The 24,988-nt window shown below is 39.6% G+C and overlaps 1 protein-coding gene across 1 annotated transcript; it reads left to right on the plus strand.

Annotated features, from left to right (window-relative positions):
• The first annotated feature begins 22,638 nt into the window (after positions 1 to 22,638).
• LOC112717546 (uncharacterized) lies at positions 22,639 to 23,127 on the plus strand. Its single transcript, XM_025769546.1, has one exon. It carries the CDS (start codon positions 22,639 to 22,641, stop codon positions 23,125 to 23,127), a length of 489 nt encoding a protein of 162 aa, XP_025625331.1.
• Positions 23,128 to 24,988: the final 1,861 nt, after the last annotated feature.

Genomic DNA, 24,988 nt, shown 5'->3' on the forward strand with positions numbered 1-24,988 from the left:
ATGATAATAATTCTGTTCATATACTGTTCTTCATATTTCATGCTGCTATTTACTGTTCTTATATTTGTGATTCTTTGCAGTATTATTTAACTTTTCTATGAACTATTTTTCTTGCTATTTATTACCTGGGACCATCCAATTTTAGCCGAAATGCTGCCCAATTTTCTGCAAATTATTTCATTTTTTCCCATTCATGTATTGGTTTTGGCAATTTTGAATTTTGCACTACTTGGCTACAACCAAACCAATTCATGAATGCACGGGCTAGCATTCTTATTCCATTCGATTCCCTGGTTAATACTTTGTATTATTGATGATTTCGCCTTCCTTTTCCACTTCCCTTATCTATATGAATTATCATCAATAAACTGCAAACCTTGCTTGAATATGAGTTGCTTATTCTTTCAATTTGTGAATCTCTTGTTAACTAGGAAACCCTTTATCATGCTAATTCCTTTAACCTTCTTTTTCCTAACTCACTGCTTTCACTTTCTACCTTCCCTTTCTCACCTATTAACCATCTTCACTTTCTGACTTCTCTTTTTACCTGACTCCTTTAACTTTTAACTCAAGGCATGATCACTGTTTTTCCTAATTAACATGACTTTCACTAACAATATATTTTGGATTGTGATTTTTATTCTCAGACTTTTTCATTTGAACACAATCTAACCTGCACATATATTTGACTCATTTCACGCTCTTCTTCCTCCTTTGCCACTCTGTGCTTCTATTGCTATTTGCCTACATGTTTTCCTACTTTTCTTCTTAAATTATATCCTGGAATTTCTGCTTTTCAGGATGTCTGACCTTCAAAGCAAAGGAAAAGGCAAAGCAACCACTGGCAAAAGAAAAAGAGGCGAATCCTCTATGTCCATCCTTGGCATTCTACATGATGATTTCTGGCGGGAGAAGAACTTTACCCCGCAGAAAAAAGCTGATCAGTTGGTACCTGCGGCTGACCCAGTGAAATTTGCAAACAAATACTGTGAGCTGAAGTACCCAGGTTTTGCCACATCCAGGAACCTGTACCTGGAAAGGACACTCAAAATTCCAGAGGAACTCAGGCAGTACACTTAGAATCAAATCAAACAAAGAGGCTGGTTCTTCCTGGAGAGAAACTTGACTGAGATCAACTCATCTTGGGTCAAAGAATTCTACTGTAACTACTTTAAGACATCCCTGGATGTAGTACAGCTCAGAGGCAAGCAAATTCTGGTTACTGAGGAAGCCATTGAAGACATCCTCCAACTCCCACCTAAATCAGATCAGCCAGACAGTTACCAAAAGGCTGAGGAGGATATGAGATTCATGAGATTTGACTGGGATGCAGTGAAACGGGATATAACTCTTGATCCTACTGTTCCATGGGTCATGGAAAAGAGCACAGTGGTACCCAAGGGAATCAGGCGAATATATCTGAATGATGAGGCTCGACTATGGCAGCAGATTCTGAGTAACTACGTAATACCGAGCACTCACGAAACGGAGGTGCCAGCTGCTATGATTACCCTCATCTAGTGTGTGATGATGGGTAGGGACTTATATCTGCCCCACTTCATCTGGCATTACATGACCAGGGTCCATGTCAGAGGCACCCTCCCTTTTCTATTCCTGATTACTCAGTTGGGTCGCCGAGCTGAGGTACATTGGGAAATTGCTGATGAAAAGCCATCCGCCGCGGACCGCAGGAAGATCATCCCTCACAGTAGAAAGTTTCAAACTCTTGGCTACCAACCTCCGTTCCTCACTGACTCTGCTGAGGCAGCTACATCTTTAGCTACCCCTTCAGCATCCACTACCCTAGCTCCATCCGCTGCACCTACACCTGCTCCTGAGCCTGTTTATCGTCTGGTGCATCGACTCTTTGACCGCATAGACCAGATAGAGTGCCGCCACCAGTAATAATTTATGAGATCTGAATGTCGCAACAAGCGATGTTATGAGAGGTCTGAGCGTCGCCACAAGCGGCGCTATGAGCACCTCAAGCTGATGATCCGATCCGGTGGCGACATCCCCTCCGAGCCAGACACACCATCAGAGACATCTGAGAAGGAGGCAAGCGATCTTGAGGAGGAGGCACATACTCAGGCTGAGCAGGCAGCACCTGAGCACACTACACCACTACTTGAGAAGCACCACCACCTACAGGCCACAGATCCGAAGATTCCTCTACAGACGGAGCCTCCGCTTCAGCAGACCGCTCCTCCTACACTCACTGAGACTACAAACCCTCTGCCTACTACCGAGACACCAGCAGCCCATCCTTCCGGAGATGACATTTCCTCACACCCAGTTTGAGTGAGCATCAAGGACGATGCTATTATTTAAGTGTGGGGAGGTTGCCATCTCTGGCATATTTTTTGGTGAACCAGTATAAGACTCTTTTATCTTATTTTGTTCATTTTCTATATTTTATTTTATTTTATCTTTTAGTACTTATACATTTTTCTTTTGCTTTTGCTACATTTTTATGTTTTTTTTTTTTTGCATTTTGCACTTTGGGCTGTATATATCTTAGATACTTTAGCTTAATTTGCACTTTTAGTTTACTCGTTATATATTAAGTGGATTTATTAGTATAGTTTACCCCTTTTAGCATATGATAGTTCGGTTTAATTGAAAATAAAATGGAGTAAACTAGAGACTTTAGCATAACAGAATAAAACAATCCACACACCTTGTATATATAGCATTACTTGTTAGTTAGTTAACAACATTTCTTCAAGGAGAAACACTAAGATTTTAAGGGGCACCTTAAGATTTACATTGAGTTAAATGGAAACTCTTAATTTCTACTTGCATGACATACATAACTGATATATGATTTATGAGCTTGAGAACACACAGTCCGTGAGTTTTGAGCTTAATTGTATGCTTACATCAAACCATAAATTTCATTCCTGTGTGTTTCGCACTTCTTTTCTATGCTTGCAATCTTTATTTTGTTTTAATCTATATGTCCAATTATAGAATACAGATGCATACCAAGAGATGATTGAGGCCATTATTTGTATTTGCGCCCACGTGTCCCAATAAACCTACCTTTTATGCCATCCTTGTTAGCCCTCTTGAGCTTTTTAATCCTCTTCTATTTTATAACCACATTACTAGCCTTAAGCAAAAAAATAAAATAAAAATCCCAAGTTGGATCCTATGTTAGCTTAAGATAGATATTGTGTAAAATTTAAGAATGGGAAATTTTATGGGAACATGAGATGACAGAAACAAAGTAGGGATTTGTATTAAACAAAATGTTTCAAAAATTTGGGAAGCATGCTCATGTAAAATCAAAACAATTAAATTACCATGTGCATTGAAAAAAAATAAAAATAAAATAAACAAATAAACAAATAAACAAATATTCTTAGTATTTAAATAAGGGATACAAAAAATGCAATTACAAAGAATTAATGCACATGGGACAAAAGTCAAAAAATAAATTTTGATGCATGAGCATTTAACACAAAAGTGGAAAGGTTTGGGTAGCTAGGTGAAGAATTATGAAATTATATAAAATATGTATATGTTAGGTGAGATCTTAAACTAGTCAAGGATTCACTTTGTTAGCTGACTTAGCCTTATATATATACATCCTTACCCTTACCTCAGCCCCATTACAACCTGAGAAAAGACCTCATGATTTTTGTATGTCTATATTCCATATTTGTTGATTGGTTGGATGAAAAACAAAGTTTTAGAATGCATGACTAGAAAAGAAGAGAGTGATTAACCCCAAACACTGAGTGATTAGAGAGTAAACACAAAATCCAGTGAGGGTTCAATAGCTCATTCTTATATATCCATATTTAATTAATTGTCTTGCAAGTTGTGAACTATCTTAACTCAACTCAATTGTAAATGTGCTTTAATATAATTTGGCCCTAATTGTACATATATGATTCCTTGAAGATATAAATTAATTTAACTACATGTAAGCCTTATATATAGGTGAATAATAACTAGAATTGCATGACTCATTTAGGTAGTTGCATTTAGAATATATTGCATTACATAAGATTCTACCATTTTACCTTTACTATTTTCTCTTGGATTTAGCATGAGGACATGCTATTGTTTAAGTGTGGGGAGGTTGATAAACCCCTATTTTATGATTCATCTTCTGCTTAAATTGAGTGTTGTTATCAAATCTTCACCCACTTATTCATGTAAATTGCATGGTTTTACTATTCCTTCCTTGTTTTATGATATATGAGAAAACATGTTTCTTATGCTTTAAAAATATTAAATTTAATTATCCTTTATTACCATTCGATGCCGTGATTTGTGTGTTGAGTACTTTCAGGCTTTATAGGGCATGAATGAATTAGAGGATGGAAAGAAAACATAAAAAAATGGAAGGAAAGCACAAAATGGAGTTTTTGAAGAAACTGGAAGCGACGCGAACGCATGGACAACGCGGACGCGTGCTTAGCACAAAGAGCATCGACGCGAGCGCATGGATGACGCAAACGCGTGACTCACATGAAACACAACTAACACGGACGCATGAATGATGCGACTGCATGGAAGAGCGAAATTCCAGACGACGCGACCGCGTGACCCACGCGGACGCGTGAACTGGCAATCTGGATAAACTACAGAATGCGCTGAAGATGATTTTGAGCCACATTTTGGTCCAGATCCAAGCCTAGAGAACACAGATTAAAGGCTATAAATTAGGGAATCCATCAATTAATCAGGGGATCATCAGAACATACATTCATACATAGTTTGAGGATTTAGATATAGTTTTTAGAGAGAGTGGTTCTCTCCTCTCTCTCTCTCTTAGCATTAGGATTAGGATTAGGATTTCATCTTCTTCAATCACAGGTTCAATATTCCTTTTATTTATTTTCTCAATTTAGTTTACGAACTCTTCATGTTTAGATTGATTTCCTAATTAATACAATTTGAGGTATTTCAGACTTATGATTGTTTTCTCTAATTTATGTTATTGATGCTTGGGCTCTATCCAAATTATTTTTATTCGAGTAGATTTTATTCCCTTTTGGCTATGGTTAAGTAATTGGTGATACATGAGTTATCAAACTCAGTAGTGGTTGAAATTGGCAATTAATAATTAATTTAGATCGCTCTAAAAGTTGACTGAAACTCGAGGATCAATTTAATTAGTCTACTTGACTTTCCTTTATTTAATAAGGGATAATTAAGTGGAATTAAAACCCAATTCTCAGCACACCTGATAAGGATAACTAGGATAGAAATTCCAATTCTCATACCTTGCCAAGAGTTTTCTTAGTTATTGATTTTCTAATTCCTGCAATTTGTTTCTCTTGTTCAAAACCATTTCAAAACCCAAAAACATTGTTTTCCATAACCAATAATAAACACACCTCCCTGCAATTCCTTGAGAAGTTGACCCGAGGTTTGAATACTTCGGTTTATAAATTTTATTGGGTCTGTTACTTGTGACAACCAAAATTTTTGTAAGAAAGGAATTCTTGTCAGTCTAAAAGCTATACTTACAACGGGAATTTATTTGTGAAAATTCTAGATCGCGCGAGAGTGCCGTTCATCAACGGCCCCATGAAGTCAATACCCCATACGTCAAACAATTCAATCTCTAAGATCCCTTGCTGAGGCATGGCGTAACCATGAGGTAGATTACCAGCTCTTTGGCAACTATCATAATTCCGTACAAACTCTCGGGAGTCTTTATAGAGACTAGGCCAGTAAAAGCCACATTGGAGGACTTTTGTAGCTGTTCGCTCACTTCCGAAATGTCCTCCATATTGTGATCCATGGCAGTGCCAAAGGATCCTCTACGCTTCTTCTCTAGGAACACATCTACGGATTATTCTGTCTGTGCATCTCTTAAAGAGATATGGTTCATCCCACAAGTAGTATTTTGCATCAGAAATTAATTTTTTCGTTTGCTGCTTGCTATACTCCTTGGGTATGAACCTTGCAGCCTTATAGTTTGTAATGTCTGCAAACCATGGTACTTCCTGAATGGCAAAGAATTTCTCATCCGAAAAGGTTTCAGAGATCTCAATGATGGGGAAGGACGCCCCTTCTACTGGTTCTATCCGGGACAGGTGATCTGCCACTTGGTTTTCTGTCCCTTTTCTGTCTCTTATTTCTATATCAAACTCTTGCAGAAGTAGCACCCACCTTATGAGCCTGGTTTTGAATCCTACTTTGTGAGTAGATATTTAAGAGCAGCATGGTCAGTGTACACAATCACCTTTGATCCTACCAAATAGGATCTGAACTTGTCAATGGCATAAACCACTACAAGCAATTCCTTTTCTATGGTTGTGTAATTCTTCTATGCATCATTTAGGACACGGCTGGCATAGTAAATAACATGCAGAAGTTTGTCATGCCTCTGTCCCAATACTACACCAATGGCATGGTCACTGGCATCACACATCAGTTCGAATGGTAATGTCCAGTTTGGTGCAGAAATGACTGGTGCTGTGACCAGCTTAGCCTTCAGAGTCTCAACGGCCTGCAGACACTCTGTGTCAAATATAAATGGCGTGTCAGAAGCTAGCAGATTACTTAGAGATTTTACGATTTTTGAAAAATCCTTTATAAACCTCCTATAGAATCATGCATGCCCCAAAAAGCTTTTGATTGCCTTAACATTGGCAGGTAGTAAAAATTTTTTAATTACCTCTACCTTAGCTTGATCCACCTCTATTCCCTTGTTTGAAATTTTGTGTCCAAGGACAATTCCTTCAATCACCATAAAGTGACATTTCTCCCAGTTTAAAACCAGGTTGGTCTCTTGGCACCTTTTTAGAACAAGTGTTAGATGATCAAGACAGGAGCTGAATGTGTCTCCATATACTGAGAAGTCATCCATGAGGACTTTCAGAAATTTTTCCACCATATCAGAGAAAATAGAGAGCATGCATCTCTGAAAGGTTGCAAGTGCATTACACAGACCAAATGGCATCCTTCTGTAGGCAAATACCCAGATGGACATGTGAATGCTATTTTCTCTTGATCCTGGGGATCTACTGCAATTTAGTTGTAGCCTGAATAGCCATCCAAAAAGCAGTAATAGTCATGACCTGCTAGTCTTTCTAGCATCTGGTCTATGAATGGTAAAGGAAAATGATCCTTTCTGGTGGCTGTATTGAGTCTTCTTTAGTCATTACACATGCGCCACCCTGTAACTGTTCTTGTAGGAACCAGTTCATTCTTTTCATTATGCACTATTATCAATCCTCCCTTCTTCAGGATGACTTGGACAGGGCTCACCCAGGGGCTATCAGAAATAGGATAAATAATTCCAGCCTATAGTAGTTTAGTGACCTCTTTCTGCACCACTTCCTTCATGGCTGGATTCAGCCGCCTTTGTGGTTGTACCACTGGCTTAGCATTATCCTCCAAGAGAATCTTGTGCATGCATCTAGCTGGGCTATTGCCCTAAGATCACTTATGGACCACCCAAGAGCTGTCTTGTGTGTCCTTAGCACTTGAATCAGTGCCTCCTCTTCCTGTGGCTTTAAGGTTGAGCTTATGATCACAGGAAAAGTATTATCTTCTCCCAGAAATGCATATTTCAGGGATGGTGGTAGTGGTTTGAGCTTAGGTTTAGGCTGCTTTTCCTCTAATTGAGGAATTTTCAGAGGTTTCTCTGTTTCCTCTGGCTCCTCCAGATCAGGCTGAACATCTTTAAATATGTCCTCTAGCTCTGATTCGAGACTCTCAGTCATATTGACTTCTTCTACCAGAAAGTCAATAAGATCCACTTTCATGCAGTCTTTTGGTGTGTCTGTATACTACATAGCTTTGACAGCATTCAACTTAAACTCATCCTCATTGACTCTCAGGGTCACTTCCCCCTTTTGGCCATCAATGAGAGTGCGTCCAGTTGCTAGGAAAGGTCTTCCTAGAATGATAGTTGCACTCTTGTGCTCTTCCATTTCTAGCACTACGAAGTCAGTGGGAAAGGTAAATGGCCCAACCTTGACAATCATGTTCTCAATTATGCCTGATGGGTATTTAATGGAGCCATCAGCAAGTTGAAGATAGATCCGGGTTGGTTTGATCTCTTCGGTCAAACCAAGCTTTCTGATAGTGGATGCAGGGATTAGGTTGATACTTGCCCCAAGATCACATAGAGCTATCTTGGTGCAAATTCCTTCTAATGTGCATGGTATCATAAAGCTTCCGGATCCTTAAGCTTCTCTGATAAGCTTTTTAGAATGACTGCACTGCATTCCTCAGTGAGAAAAACTTTTTTAGTTTCTCTCCAATCCTTCTTATGGCTTAAGATTTCTTTCATGAACTTAGCATAAGAGGGTATTTGCTCAAGTGCTTCTGCAAACGAAATCTTTATTTCAAGAGTCCTAAGATAGTCTGCAAAGCGGGCAAATTGCTTATCCTGTTCTGCTCGATAGAGTTTCTGAGGATAAGGTATTTTTGCTTTATATTCTTAAACCATGGTTGCTGCAGGTTTATTTCATACAGAAACAAGCTGAGACGCCTTCTTGAGGGAGTTATTATCAGCACTTGCAGGTGTCTGATCCCTTACTGGCATTTGAACGCCAGGATTGGGCGCTGGATTGGCATTTAACACCAGATTCCTACCCTATTCTAGCATTTGAACGCCAGAATTGAACATGGAATTGGCATTTGACGCGAACTTTTCACCCTTTTCTAGCATTTGGACGCCAGAATCATTCCTCTATAGGATCTTACTATCCTCAGAGAGATTTTGGGTAGTATTCTGTTCATCCCCTGTCAGCTGTTCTTTCCTTGGCTTTCTGCTACTTTGCGTTGATGTATTTAATGTTTTTCCACTCCTTAATTGAACAGCTTGACATTCTTCTGTTATTTGTTTAGATAACTATCGTCTTGTCTAGTCAAGTTGTGCTTCCATATTCTTATTAGCATCCTAAGTATCTTGTAACATTTCTTTAAATTCTGCTAACTATTTTGTCAAAGTAAGTAATTGCTGGTTGAGTTCAGCAACATTTTCTGGAGGACTAAGGTCAGTAGATACTGCATTAGCCTCTTCCTTCATGGAGGACTCACTCCTCAAGTACAGATGCTGATTTTTAGCAACAGTATCTATAAGCTCTTGAGCCTCTTCAATTGTCTTTCTCATGTGTATAGATCCACCAACTGAGTGGTCTAGAGATATCTGAGCTTTTTCTATAAGCCCATAGTAGAAGATGTCTAACTGCACCCATTCTGAAAACATTTCAGAGGGGCATTTCCTCAGTATTTCTTTGTACCTCTCCCAGGCGTTTTAAAGGGATTCATTATCCTCTTGCTTAAAGCATTGGATGTCCAGCCTTAGCTGTGTCATCCTCTTGGGAAGGAAATATTGATTCAGAAATTTTTCTGACAGCTGTTTCCATGTCCTTATGCTGGCCTTAGGTTGGTTATTTAACCGCCTCTTAGCTTGGTCTTTTACAGCAAATGGAAACAGTAATAATCTGTAGACATCCTGGTTTACTTTCTTATCATGTACTGTGTCAGCAACTTATAAGAACTGTGCCAGAAACTCAGTAGGTTCTTCCTGTGGAAGACCGGAATACTGGCAATTTTGCTGCATCATGATAATGAGCTGAGGATTCAACTCAAAATTACTGACTCCGATGGAGGGTATACAGATACTACTCCCATATGAAGCAGTAGCGGGGTTAGCATATGACCCCAGAGTCCTTCTAGACTGTTCATTTCCACATAGTTCCATGATGGAGAAAAGGAGATGATGTGGATTTATTTTTTTATTTTATTATATTTATATATATATATATTTTCGAAAAAAATTAATAATAAAAGAAAATTGGAAACTAAAAAATATAAAGTAAAAAAAATATTTGAAAATTTTTTATGAGGATTTTTGAAAAAAAAATGAAGAGAAAGTGGTTAGGAAGTTTTGAAAAAAAAAGATATGATTGAAAAGATATGATTGAAGACAATTTAAAAAGATTTGATTTTTAAAATTGATGACTAATTTAACGCAAAATTTTCGAAAATTTGGAGGAAACACCAAAGAACACCAAACTTAAAAATTTTAAGATCAAAACACAAGAAAGACTCAAGAACACTTTGAAGATTCACAAGAACACAAAGAACAAAAATTCAAAGACTCAAAGGATTCAAGAACATAAAAAGAACACCAAACTTAAAATTTTTAGAAAACCAAAAATAAATTTTCGGAAATTAAATAAAAACTAACAAGAAAACACCAAACTTAAAACATGCAACTAGACTCAAACAGAAGAATCTAAAAGAAAAATAATAAATTTTTGAAAAATTTTGAAAAGAAAATAAAAGACTCTGACCCAAAAGACAAAATTTTCCTAATCTAAGCAACAAGATGAAACGTCATTCGTTTAAACTCGAACAATCCCTGGCAACGGCACCAAAAACTTGGTGCATGAAATTGCAATCACTCTTGCAATCCCGCACAACTAACCAGCAAGTGCACTGGATCGTCCAAGTAATACCTTACGTGAGTAAGGGTCGATCCCATGGAGATTGTCGGCTTGAAGCAAGCTATGGTTACCTTGTAACTCTTAGTCATGAGATTAATGATAAAAAGGGTTTTTGTTTGCAATATAATAAAAGAACATAAAATAAAAAGTACTTGTGGTTCAATAATGGAGAATAGGTTGGAGTTTTGGAGATGCTATGTCTCTGAATCTCTGCTTTCCTACTATCTTCTTCTTCACGCACGCAAGACTCCTTCCATGGCAAGCTGTAGGTAGGATGTCACTGTTGTCAATGGCTACTTCCCATCCTCTCAGTGAAAATGGTCCATGTGTGCTGTCACCGCACGACTAATCATCTGTTGGTTCTCGATCATGTTGGAATAGAATCCAGTGATCCTTTCGCGTCTGTCACTACACCCAACACTCGCGAGTTTGAAGCTCGTCACAGTCATCCCTTCCCAGATCCTACTCGGAATACCACATACAAGGTTTAGACTTTCTGGATCTCAGGAATGGCCGCCAATAATTCTAGCTTATACCACGAAGACTCTGGATGCACAAGTTCGAACGCCTGTTGTCAGGAGAGGTACTCAAATTCGTGAACCAAGAACCCAAGAGATACACATTCAATCTAAGATAGAACGGAGGTGGTTGTCAGGCACACTTTCATAAGTTGAGAATGGTGATGAGTGTCACGGATCATCACATTCATCATGTTTAAGTGCGAATGAATATCTAAGCGTGATTGAATAGAAAACAGTGGTAATTACATTAATCCATCGAGACACAGCAGAGCTCCGCACCCCCAACAATAGAGTTTAGAGACTCATTCTGTAGAGATACAATGGAAAACGTGAAAATGTTATGTGGTACAAAATAAATCTCTAAAAGTAGTTTTTATACTCAACTAGTGACCTAGGTTTACATAAAATGAGTAAACTAAGATAGGTAGTGCAGAAATCCACTTCTGGGGCCCACTCGGTGTGTGCTTGGATTGAGCATTGGAGCTTTCACGTGCATAGGCTATTCCTAGAGTTAAACGCAAGCTTTGGTGCCAGTTTGGGCATTTAACTCCAACTTTTATGCCAGTTCTGGCATTTTGACGCCAGGGAAAGGTAGAGAGCTGGCGTTTTGACGCCACTTTACATCGTCAAAACTCGCTCAAAGTATAAACTATCATATATTGCTGGAAAGCCCTGGATGTCTACTTTCCAACACAATTAGGAGCGCGCCATTTGGAGTTCTGTAGCTCTAGAAAATCCACTTCGAGGGAAGGGAGGTCAGAATCCAACAACATCTGTAGTCTTTTTTCAGCCTCTGAATCAGATTTTTGCTCAGGTCCCTCAATTTTAGCCAGAAAATTCCTGAAATCACAGAAAAACACACAAACTCATAGTAAAGTCCAGAAATATGACTTTTTCACAAAAACTAATAAAAATATACTAAAAAGTGGCTAAATCCTACTAAAAACTATATGAAAATACCACCAAAAAGCGTATAAAATATCCGCTCATCAGTCATGCAGGTTTCTACCGGTGATTTATCAAGGACTTCAGTAAGGTAGCATTGCCTTTATCTCGTTTGCTACAGAAGGATGTAGAGTTCGAGTTCAGTAAAGATTGCATGGAGGCGTTTGATAAGCTGAAGGTTGCCTTGCCCCAAGCTCCTATAGTGAGAGGGCCTGACTGGAGTAGGCCGTTCGAGATCATGTGCGGCGCATCAAACTATACGGTAGGAGCAGCACTGGCTCAGCGCAAAGGTAAGGACCCTTATATTATTGCTTATGCTTCTAAGACTTTAGACAACGCTCAACCTAATTATACTACCATTGAAAAAGAGCTATTAGCTATTTTTTTGCTCTGGATAAATTCAGAGCTTATTTACTTGGTACTAAGGTGGTAGTATATTCAGACCATGCAGCCTTAAAATATTTGTTAGCTAAGAAAGAGTCTAAACCAAGGTTAATCCATTGGATACTTGACGTTAGGATTTTTGCCAGAAAAGAATGTCATAAAAATAGTCGCGTTGTAGATATAGTCTCTAAACCGACAAAAATCCCTTCGTACAAACGTTTTGGGTGTCACAAGTAACAAACCCCTTTAGAAATTGTTAACCGAGTATTCAAACCTCGTGTCGTCTTCTCAAGGAACTGCGAGGAAGTATGTTCTTATTATTGGTTATAAAGTTTGTAATCGGGGTTTAGAAGGTGAGAAGCAAGTAATTTAAATGATGAGTGAATTAAATGGCAATTAAAAATAAATAATAACTGTAAAACAACTCTTGGCAAGATAAGGGAATTTAGAGGTCTAACTTAGTTATCTCTCTCAACTATAATAAAAGTTGAATCTAAACTCCACTTGGTCAACCTTTACCAGGGCAAAGGAAAGTCAAGGGCCCGATTAAATTGACCTTTGAATCCTAATTATTTCCTAAGAAAAGGTTGGGATTATTCAGGTTCAGCTCAATTAGCAAGATAACGATTATTAATTACATTGAGTTTAATAACTGTTGGTTTACTAAATTCTTAATCAGAACCAAAAGGGGAAAAAGTAAAATTGCTGGAATAATAAAAATATCCTTAGATGGGAAGCAATGGCAACTTAATTCAAAGAGAACAATTATAAACTGAAAATACCTCAATTATCATTAATTCAAAGAACAATCCGTGACATGGGAGAAATTCATAAATCAAATTATAATAATAAATTCAAATGTTGGAATAAATAAATAAAAGTAAAACTTAAAATAAAAGAACATTAAACCTGGGATCCAGAGTTACTCTTAAAACAAGAAGAAATCCTAAATCCTAAAAGAGAGAGAGAACCTCTCTCTAGACTAAATCTAAATCATAGAAAAAACTAGAGAATTGGCGAACTCCCCCTGAATGGATGCATTCCCCTACTTCATAACCTCTGGTCTATGCCTTCTGGACTTGGATTTGGGCCAAAAAGGGCCTCAGAACTCGTTATGAGCGTTTTCTGCAATTTCTAGTGCGTGGCCTCTGTCATGCGTCCGCGTGGGTCACGCGGTCGCGTCATTCGGAGCTTTTCCTTGCCACGCGGTCGCGTCAGTCATGCGACCGCGTCATGTGCGTTCTGCTTAATACACGCGGTCGCGTCAGTCATGCGGCCGCGTCGCTGCTGATTCGTGCTTGGCACGCGATCGCGTCGTCCATGCGATCGCGTGGATACCAGTTTCCTTAAAGCTCCGTTTTGCTTTCTCCTTTCCTTTTAGTATGTTTCCTTTTTCATCATTTAAGTCATTCTGCCTTAGAAAATCTGAAACTACTCAACACACTAATCACGACATCGAATGGAAATAAAGGTAATTAAAATAATTAATTTTCAAAGCTTAGGAAACATGTTTTTCACAATATGACATAATAAGGAAGGGAAAGTAAAACCATGCAATTAATGTGAATAAGTAGGTGAGGGATTGTATAAATCACTCAAATTAAGCACAAAAGATCTCATGAAATATGGGTTTATCAACCTCCCCACACTTAAACACTAGCATGTCCTCATGCTAAATCCAAGGTAAATAATTAAGGTTAAACTGATGGAATGTTATGAAATGCAACCTATTCTAAATGCATCTACCTAATGAGTCATGCAATTCTAATTTATCCACTCATATATAAAGCCTACATGTAGTTAAATTATTTCGCATTCTCAAGGAGTTATATATACATATATAGATAACCCTCAAATAATAACGCAAGTGAGATGAGAAAGAAAACATTAAAACTTGCAAGACAATTATTAATTTGAATAGAGATAAATGTTAATGAGCTATTGAACCCTTACTGGATTTTGTGTTTACTCTCTAATCACTCAGTGTTTATTGGGTTAATCACTCTATTCTTCTTTTTATTCTTCCTTTTTATAACTTTGTTTTTCATCTAACAAATCAATTATAGAACATAGTCATACCAAAACTCATGAGGTCTTTAATCAAGGTTGTAATGGGGTCAAGGTAAAGGTAAGGATATATGTATAAGGCTAAGTGAGCTAATAAGTGAATCCTTAATTAGACTAAGATCTCACCTAACATACATATTTAGTAAAATAATGCTTCTTTACCTATTCTCCCTATTTTCTCACTTTTGATGTGGCATGCTCATGTTTCAGTTCTTGTTTTTATCCCATGTGCACTTATTTTTTATTTTGCATTGGGGAGTTCTTTTTGTATCCCCTTTTATTTAGATGTTGAAAATTTTTTTTAATGCACATGGTAATTGAATCACTTTGATTTTCTCATGAGCATGCTTCCCAAATTTATTTTTATTTCTTTTTAACTTTCCTAACCCTTTGTTTCTATCACTCACGTTTCCAAAAGGTTTCCCACATTTTACTCTATTAATAATTTTCTATCTTAAGCTAACCAAGGATTCACTTGGGATTTTCTTTTGTTTTTCTGCTTAAGGCTAGTAATTTGGCTAAATAGAATAAAGAGGTTTTAAAAGGCTCAAGGGGGCTAACAAAGGTGATGTAAAAGGTAGGCTAATCTGGGGTAAGTGAGCTAAAATCAAATAATAGCCTCAATCATTATTTTGGGATGTACCTATATTCTACAATCGGATATATAGACTAAAACAAAGTAAAGAACACTAGAATAAGAAAGAAGGTTGGAACACACAGGAATAAAAATTATGGTTTGAATGTAACCATACAGTTAAGCTCAAAACTCACAGGCTATATGTTCTCTAGCTGAAAAATCATTTATCACTTATGTATGTCATGCAGGTTTAAAAATTCTCATTATTCTCTTAAAAAGTAATTTAGGGTAGCCTTTGAAATTTTAATGTTTCTCCTTGATAAAATGTTGTCAGTTTAACTACATCATGTAATGCTATATATACAAGGTTTTATGGATCTAAATTTATTATGTTCAAGTTCCTGGCTTACTCTTTATTATTTTTGTCAATTTAAACTAAGCTATAATTAAGCTATCTTATGTCAAAAGGGTAAACTATACTAATTGATCCACTAATAAGTTAGAATTGCATCTAAACTAATGAACCAAATAACTTAAAATATGAACTAAAAATGCAAAATACAGAAAATAGAGTAACAACACACAAGTAGCAATGTATAAGTACTTAGAAAATAACAAATAAAAGAAAAAAGAGAAAAATACAGAAAAGTATCCAAAATAAAAGAAAAGTATGTAGTGGTTCACCAAGATAAACGCCAGAGATGGCGACCTCCCCACACTTAAAATGAAGCTTCGTCCCCGATACTCAATCAAGCCGGGTGTGAAGGAGTGTCATCACTGGTAGGGATGGTAGCTGGGGTCTCTATGGCGGTGGTGGGTTAAGAGTCTGGCTGCTGTAGAGGAGGGACTGACTGGAGTGGGATCTCCGGATCTGCAACCTCAAGCTGGGGCATAACCTCCTGATGTGGGGCAGCCTGCTCTGTGGCTGCCTGCTGATGAGTCTCCTCCTGGAAATGAGTCTCTGCCTGGGAATGAGGCTCCTCCTCGTGCTCATGCTCCTCCTCCTCTGATGGCTCTGATGGAGTGTCGGGCTCGGAGGGGATGTCGGCGCCCTGTCTGATCATCAGCTTCAGATGGGAATAGCGTCGCCTACTGCGGCACTCCAATCTCTCATACCGGCGCCTGTTATGGCACTCCATCTGATCAAGCTGGCAGAATAGACGGTGCACGAGTTGATAAACCGGCTCAGAGGCGGGTGGAGGTGTAGTGGTGGCAGCAGGGGCAGCTGGGGCAGCTGTGGATGAAGAGGGTCCAACAAACGGAGGGGCTGTCTCATCAGTAGCAGTGACAGGTGGTGGTCTGTAGCCCAAAGCAAGGAAGTTCCTGCTGTGCGGGATGATCTTCCTGCAGTCCGCTGCTGGTGGTCGCTCATCGGCATCCTCCCAAGGTATATCAGCCTGACGGCCTAGCCGTGTAACCAGATAAGGAAAGGGGAGGGTGCCTCGGACGTGGGCCCTGGCCATATAATGCCGGATAAAACGAGGCAAGTACAGGTCCTTACCCTCCAGCACACACCAGAGGAGGTTAATCATGGCAACCGGGATCTCAGTCTCATGAGTACTCGGCATCACATAGTTGCTCAAGATTTGATGCCATAGCCGAGCTTCATCATTCAAGTACACTCTCTTGATCCCTCTGGGCATAGTAGTGTTCTGACCCATCTCCCAAGGAACAGCAGGGTCGAGAGTAATCCGTGCCTTCACAGCATCCCAATCAAACTGCATCTGGCCCATGTCCTCCTCAGCCTGTGCATAACCATTTGGCTGATCGGACTTGGCTGGGAGCTGGAGAATGGTCTCAATGGCCTCCTCAGTGACCAGAATTTGCTTTCCCCTCAGGTTCACTGCATCTAGGGTAGTAAGGTAGTAGTTGCAATAGAATTTCCGGACCCAAGATGCATTGACCTCTGTCAGTGGTCTCTCCAGAAAGAACCAGCCCCTTTGCTTGATTTGCTCAGTGGTGTACTGCTGGAGGGCTTCTGGAATCTTCAAGGAACGTTCCAGGTATAGATTTCTGGAGTTTCCAAAAGTCGGGTACTTCAGCTCACAGTACCGGTTTGCAAATTTTATAGGATCAATCGAAGGGAGCAGCTGGTCAGCTTTTTCCTGCTGTGTGAAGTTCTTCTCCCACCATGAGGAATCGTGCATTAGAGCAATGATGGACTGGGAGGAAGCTCCTCGCTTGCGCTTGCCAGTAGCCTTACCTTTGCCTTTCCTTCGTGAGGCAGACATCCTGAAAAGCAGAAAACTAGGAAATGGATAAAATAGGAAAGCAAATAGGCAATGCAAACAAAGGAAACTCAAAGCGGTACAGGAGAAATAGAATAAGGAAAATGAGTAATTGAAATGTGATTGAATTAATGTTAAATGGAAAGAGAAAAATCAATATGACATAGTGAGAAAGTTAGAGGAAAGTGAAAATAATCAGAAAAGAGATCAAAAGGTTTAGTATGGTTAGGATTTGAAAAAGAAATTAGTAAATTAAAATCAGTGAGTTAGTAAAGTGCGGGTTAAAGTAAGTGGCATAGAGAAAAAAAAACCATATAACAAAGATTCACAGGTAAGAATAGAAGTACTCATAATTGAACAAGCAGTTTATGAACCAGGAAATCAAAAAGGATAAGATAGTCTGCCATAGCATTCATGTAATGGTTTGGGTAAAGCAGAGTAAAACAGATTTCAGAAATGCCAAACCCAAACATGAATGAAAACAATTTAAAAAAAATTGGGCAGCATTTCGGCTAAAATTGGATTGTCCCGGAAAATAAACAGCAATCTTATCAGTTCATATGAATTAAAGGAAAGTAAGCTGCATGTACATAGATATAAAATAAGCATAAAAAACTCAATGTAAACAGCAGCAACATACAAGAAAGCAGCATATGAATCATGAATATAGCAGCAACAGATTTGCACATAGGATAAACACAGAAGTAAGAACAGTGCAAGTAAACAGACCTAGATCCATGAACCACAGCCTAAGCTACCTAACAACCTAAAAATTTCACTACAACATGCATATCTATCTATCTTAATTATGAACAGAAACGGAAAAAAATTATAGAAAAACGACGAACGGATAAAAAGGATTTGCGTTTTGTGAAACCTGGTAGGCGGGAGGGTGGAACGGGGAAGAAGGTGGCTGCGGCGGCATTCGGCGCGGTGGCGGGGCACGGCGTCGCGGTGGCGGCTGAGGGGGGGCAGTGGCGGAGAGGGGGGAAGAGAGGAAGAAGGAAGAAGAGAGAAGGGGAGGGGGGTGGAACGGCGGTGGCGTCTGGGCGGCGGCGGCGCCGGGGTGGTGGCGTGGCGGCTGGCCGGCGGTGGCTGGGGGAAGAAGAAGAGAGAAGGGGAAGAGGGTTAAGGGTGAAGGGGGGGCTGCGCAACTGATAGGGTTTGCGTGGCTGGGGGGGTTATATTATCGAATCCACGCGGCCGCGTGGGGCACGCGGTCGCATGGTTGGGATGAAAATAGGGATGATGCGATCGCGTGGGTCGCGCGATCGCATGAGAGGGGGAAAAGAGGAATGACGCGATCGCGTGGGTCTCGCAATCGCATCGCTGGAATTCGTGCTAAACGCACGCCTCCAGCGCCGTTTCGGCGTAACTCTCTGTCTCCTTTTGGGGTGATATGCAATCTATGCGACGCGATCGCGTCGCTCACGCAGTCGCATGGTATTGGGGTTGGGTAAGTGACGCGATCGCGTGGGCCAATTTGTGCGAAACGCACAAGAGCCGCATGATTTCAGCCCAACTTTCTGTTCGTTGGATCCTTAGGCCGATATATATATCACGCGGCCGCGTGGATCACACGATCGCATGGGTGGCGTTTTTCGCGATATGACGCGATCGCACAGGGCATGTGATCGCGTCGTGCAACCCTTTTTTTCTTTTTTTTTTAAACATGAAAAGAAATGCAGAATACAATGACTATCATGAATGCTTATGCATGATTCCAGGTTTAATAAATTAAAAGGAAAAAGGAAAAATGAAAGCAATTAACAAGAAATAAATTGAAAAAGAAGTGACCATACCATGGTGGGTTGTCTCCCACCTAGCACTTTTAGTTAAAGTCCTTAAGTTTGACATTGGAAGAGTATCCTGTTATGGTGGCTTATATTTAAATTCGTCCAAAAATTTCCACCAGTGCTTGGAATGCCAATAGCCTCCGGGGTCCCAAACTAGGCATGTGAAGCTTTTGAGCAGCTTTAAATATATTGTTAGGCTCCCGGGACGACAAATGTCAGAATAAACTCCAGGATTCTAAGCCTTGCTTTTAAATCCGCCTCCATCTTGATCTACATGTCTCCATCCGGGCGGTTTAAAAAGTAGAATCTCACCGTGGGGACCAAACGTTCTCCGTGATCCATGCAATTAAGCATGATACCAATCCGTGTACTTCGAGGTGAAGCATGGAACCTTATTGAACCTTGTGCACCAGCTCTGAGTACGAGCCATTTTCCTCTTACTCTTAAAGCCGCAGAGAGCTCTAAGCTGGCCATCTGTTTCGAGCAAACCATATTCAAGTGAATAAGTGAAGTTATAAGTTAAGGATTGTACCCACTTGAAGCTTGTATTAGGTGGTAATGGCCTTGGGATAGGTGTTTTTGGTGGTTCTGCAAGTTCCCGTTTCCTTGTGCTCTTCTGTGAATTCTTCCACCTCCTTGCAAAGATCTTCACTTGTATCTGTATCCTGGTCAAAGTCTTCTATGTCTTCCTCATCACTCAAGTCATAGATTGGAGGTTGAGAGAAATCCACCTCTGCATCATCTTCATATTCACTTGGGGAAGATTCTTCGATTTCAGAGAATTCACTTGCAGATGTAAGTTCATCACCAAGAGAGCTAGACTTGTGAATATCATCATCAAGGAAAATTGCTTCTTGGATTATTCCGTCTGATTCCTCATAAACGATTTGCCTTGGAGATTGTACAGTATCTTCCTTAGCATCAACTGTAGCATCCTGGATGGAGTTTTCCTCAATTCTGGATTCCCAAGGAAGTTCAGCATCACCTAGATCTTCAACCAACTCTTCTTCTTGAACAATGACAGCTTCTTCCACTTGTTCTAGTACGAATTCATTCTCTGCCTTGTCCACTAGAGTCTCTAGTATTTCTTTCATGCTACGCTCTTCATCGGGTTGTCCACATGGAGCTGTGGTTGATCCTTGTATATTCGAGCGCTTAGTGGCCCATTGGATTAGTGCTTGCTCCAGTTGTTGAATGGTTGTTTGAAATTTAATTACTGTTTCTTTTAGGCGATCATCTGCTTCGCGGTTTGCTGGACTTAGACATGATACATAGGGAAGTGGTGATGACTGGGAACGATTGGATTGGTATTGGGGTAAGGAAGGATCATATGATGGCGAATGGTGAAGAGAAGCTTGTGAGTGTGGTGGTTCGAGGTTATGTAGAAAGGACGGTTCATATGCACGGGGTGGAGCTTGTTGGTAATTACAAGGTTGTCCACCATGTCTTTCAGCTGGGTATGAGCGGTAGAATGGTCTTTGTCCAGGATATCTCGGAGGGTGTTGCTGCCAAAAGGGTTGATTAGATCCTCTTGGTTCCATCCATCCTTGATTGGTCTAACCTTGATGCACATTCCTGCTGTAACTTCTATTTCCTTTAACAATATTAGAACCAAACTCAAAGCGAGTGGGGTGAGAGTTCATGGTAGCAAATAAAGATAAAAAGGAAAAACGAAGATAAATAAACAAGCAAAAGAAAAATATTTACAATAACCAATAATAAGGCACACGTTAGCAGTTCCCCGGCAACGGCGCCATTTTGACGTTAGGATTTTTGCCAGTAAAGAATGTCATAAAAACAGTCGCGTTGTAGATATAGTCTCTAAACTGAAAAAAATCCCTTCGTATAAATGTTTTGGGTGTCACAAGTAACAAACCCCTTTAGAAATTGTTAACCGAGTATTCAAACCTCGGGTCGTCTTCTCAAGGAACTGCGAGGAAGTATGTTCTTATTATTGGTTATAAAGGTTGTAATCGGGGTTTAGAAGGTGAGAAGCAAGTAATTTAAATGATGCGTGAATTAAATGGCAATTAAAAATAAATAATAACTGTAAAACAACTCTTGGCAAGATAAGGGAATTTAGAGGTCTAACTTAGTTATCTCTCTCAACTATAATAAAAGTTGAATCTAAACTCCACTTGGTCAACCTTTACCAGGGCAAAGGAAAGTCAAGGGACTAATTAAATTGACCTTTGAATCCTAATTATTTCCTAAGAAAAGGTTGGGATTATTCAGGTTCAGCTCAATTAGCAAGATAACGATTATTAATTACGTTGAGTTTAATAACTGTTGAGTTACTAAATTCTTAATCAGAACCAAAAGGGGAAAAAGTAAAATTGCTGGAATAATAAAAATATCCTTAGATGGATGGGAAGCAATGGCAACTTAATTCAAAGAGAACAATTATAAACTGAAAATACCTCAATTATCATTAATTCAAAGAACAATCCGTGACATGGGAGAAATTCATAAATCAAATTATAATAATAAATTCAAATGTTGGAATAAATAAATAAAAGTAAAACTTAAAATAAAAGAACATTAAACCTGGGATCCAGAGTTACTCTTAAAACAAGAAGAAATCCTAAATCCTAAAAGAGAGAGAGAACCTCTCTCTAGACTAAATCTAAATCATAGAAAAAACTAGAAATTTGGCGAACTCCCCCTGAATGGATGCATTCCCATACTTCATAACCTCTGGTCTATGCCTTCTGGACTTGGATTTGGGCCAAAAAGGGCCTCAGAACTCGTTATGAGCGTTTTCTGCAATTTCTGGTGCGTGGCCTCTGTCATATTAAAAATGACTCCGCTCCTATCAATGATGCTTTTCCACTTGATAGCTTGCAAGCAGTATCTGAGGTGGTTCCTTGGTATGCACCTGTAGCTAATTATTTGGTTAGTCGTACCTTTCCTCCTAATTTTACTAAGCATCAAAGGGACAAGCTGAAAAGCAAGTCCAAATATTATATATCGGATGACCCATATTTATGGAGATGTGGTACTGATCAAATAATTAGAAGGTGTGTACCACAATCAGAATTCCAGTCAATTTTAGAGGCCTGCCACTCTTCTAAGAGTGGTGGACACTTTGGTCCTCAGAGAACTGCTAGAAAAATTTTAGACTGTGGTTTCTGGTGGCCCACACTTTTTAAGGATGCTAGCATATATTGTGACTCTTGCCCCCAATGCCAAAGGTTTAGGAATATATCCAAGAGGGATGAGATGCCCCAACAACTTAGGTTGTTCTGTGAGATTTTTTATGTTTGGGGAATTGACTTCATGGCTCCATTTCCAAACTATAAAGGTTTCTTCTATATATTGTTAGTTGTTGATTACGTGTCTAAATGGGTGGAAGTAATTCCTACCCATACTAATGATGCTAACGTTGTTGTATCTTTTGTTTGAAACAATATTATATGTCGCTTTGGATCACCACGAGAAATCATGAGTGATCAAGGCACTCAATTTTGCAACAGGAGAATGACAAATCTGTTGAAGAAACAAGGCATCATTCACAAGGTAGCGACAGCCTACCATCCCCAGACCAATGGGAAAACCGAGGTGTCAAATAGGGAGATCAAGCGCATATTAGAGAAGATCATAAAGCCTTACAGGAAGGACTGGAGTGCTCGACTGGCAGATGCGCTTTGGGCTTATCGAACCGCATACAAGACACCTATCAGAATGAGTCCCTTCCGCCTCATCTACGGGAAGGCTTGTCACCTTCCAGTAGAAGTGGAACACAAGGCTTACTGGGCTGTGAAGGAATGCAACTCAGGATTGGGAGGAGCCGGCATTGAAAGGAAACTACAACTACAGGAATTAGAGTGCCTTCGAATGGAAGCGTATGAGAACTCACGGCTCTATAAGGAAAGGGTAAAGGCGATGCATGACAGGAATATCAAGCAGAGAGAGTTTAGAGTTGGGGATCTGGTCATCCTCTATAACTCAAGGCTGAGACTCATGCCAGAAAAGTTGCGATCAAGGTGGGAAGGACCCTACAGGGTGGAGAAGGTTGAACCTTATGGAGTCTTTCACCTGAGCTATCCGTCAAGCCCTACCTTCTTCAAGGTAAACGGCCACCGCTTGAAGTTATATCATGGTGAGAAGATGAAGAGCAAAAAGGAGCTGGAGATCATCCACTTGAAGGATCCAGCACAAGAAGAGGACTAAGTTCATGGACCGTTGATGAGCGGATAATTTATACGCTTTTTGGCATTGTTTTTAGTATGTTTTTAGTATATTTTAGTTAGTTTTTATTATATTTTTATTAGTTTTTATTTAAAATTTACTTTTCTGGACTTTACTATGAGTTTGTGTATTTTTCTATGATTTCAAGTATTTTCTGGCTGAAATTGAGGGACCTGAGCAAAAATCTGATTCAGAGGCTGAAAAGGGCTGCAGATGCTGTTCGATTCTGACCTCCCTGCACTCGAAGTAGATTTTCTGGAGCTACAGAAGCCCAATTGGCGCGCTCTTAATTTCGTTGGAAAGTAGACATCCTGGGCTTTCTAGCAATATATAATAGTCTATACTTTGCCTGAGATTTGATGGCCCAAACAGGCATTCCAAGTCAGCTTCAGAATTCCCAGCGTTTAACGCCAGAACTGGCACAAAAGCTGGAGTTAAACGCCCAAACTGGCACAAAAGCTGGCGTTTAACTCCAAGAAAAGTCTCTACATATGGAAGCTTCAATGCTCAGCCCAAGCACACACCAAGTGGGCCCGGAAGTAGATTTTTACGTCATTTACTCATTTTTGTAAACCTTAAGCTACTAGTTCTCTATAAATAGGACCTTTTGCTATTGTATTTTCATCTTGGTTCTTCTGGTTCCCTCTCTGGGGCCGAAGCCAATGATCACCATTATCACTTATGTATTTTCAACAGTGGAGTTTCTACACACCATAGATTAACGTGTGGAGCTCTGCTGTACCTCGAGTATTAATGCAATTACTATTATTTTCCATTCAATTTAGCTTATTCTTGTTCTAAGATATTCATTTGCACCCAAGAACATGATGAATGTGATGATTATGTGACGCTCATCATCATTCTCACTTATGAACGTGTGCCTGACCACCACTTCTGTTCTACATGCAAACAAGGCTTGAATGTTTATCTCTTGGATTCCTTAATCAGAATCTTCGTGGTATAAGCTAGAATTGATGGCGGCATTCTTGAGAATCCAGAAAGTCTAAACCTTGTCTGTGGTATTCCGAGTAGGATTCAAGGATTAATGACTGTGACGAGCTTCAAACTCGCGATTGTGGGGCGTTAGTGACAGACGCAAAAGAATCACTGGATTCTATTCCGACATGATCGAGAACCGACAGATGAATAACCGTGCTGTGACAGAGCGCGTTGAACATTTTCACTAAGAGGACGGGACTGTAGCCATTGACAACAGTGATGCCCAACATACAGCTTGCCATGGAAAGGAGTAAGAAGGATTGGATGAAGACAGTAGGAAAGCAGAGAGACGGAAGGGACAAGCATCTCCATACGCTTATCTGAAATTCTCACCAATGAATTACATAAGTATCTCTATCTTTATTTTATGTTTTATTCATCTTTTAATTATCAATCCTCCATAACCATTTGAATCCACCTGACTGAGATTTACAAGATGACCATAGCTTGCTTCATACCAACAATCTCTGTGGGATCGACCCTTACTCGCGTAAGGTTTATTACTTGGACGACCCAGTGCACTTCCTGGTTAGTTGTGCGAAGTTGTGATAAAGAGTTGATATTGCAATTGAGCGTACCATGTTGATGGCGCCATTGATGATCACAATTTCGTGCACCAAGTTTTTGGCGCCGTTTCCGGGGATTGTTCGAGTTTGGACAACTGACGGTTCATCTTGTTGCTTAGATTAGGTAATTTTATTTTATTTTGTTCTTCAGAGTTCTTAAGAATGAATTCTAGAGTTTCAGATGATGTTTTCATCATCACCAAAGTTGATTGATTCTCATCAATTTAGCTCTTGAATGTAATGTCCTGCTGAAGCTTGGCTAGCCATGTCTAATCTTT

Source organism: Arachis hypogaea, chromosome 10, assembly GCF_003086295.3.
Source record: "Arachis hypogaea cultivar Tifrunner chromosome 10, arahy.Tifrunner.gnm2.J5K5, whole genome shotgun sequence".
In the NCBI taxonomy this organism is placed as follows: Eukaryota; Viridiplantae; Streptophyta; class Magnoliopsida; order Fabales; family Fabaceae; genus Arachis; species Arachis hypogaea.

What these genes read in the sequence shown, in the direction of transcription:
- LOC112717546 (XM_025769546.1), top strand. Translation starts at nt 22,639, where the DNA reads ATGAGTCCCTTCCGCCTCATCTACGGGAAGGCTTGTCACCTTCCAGTA.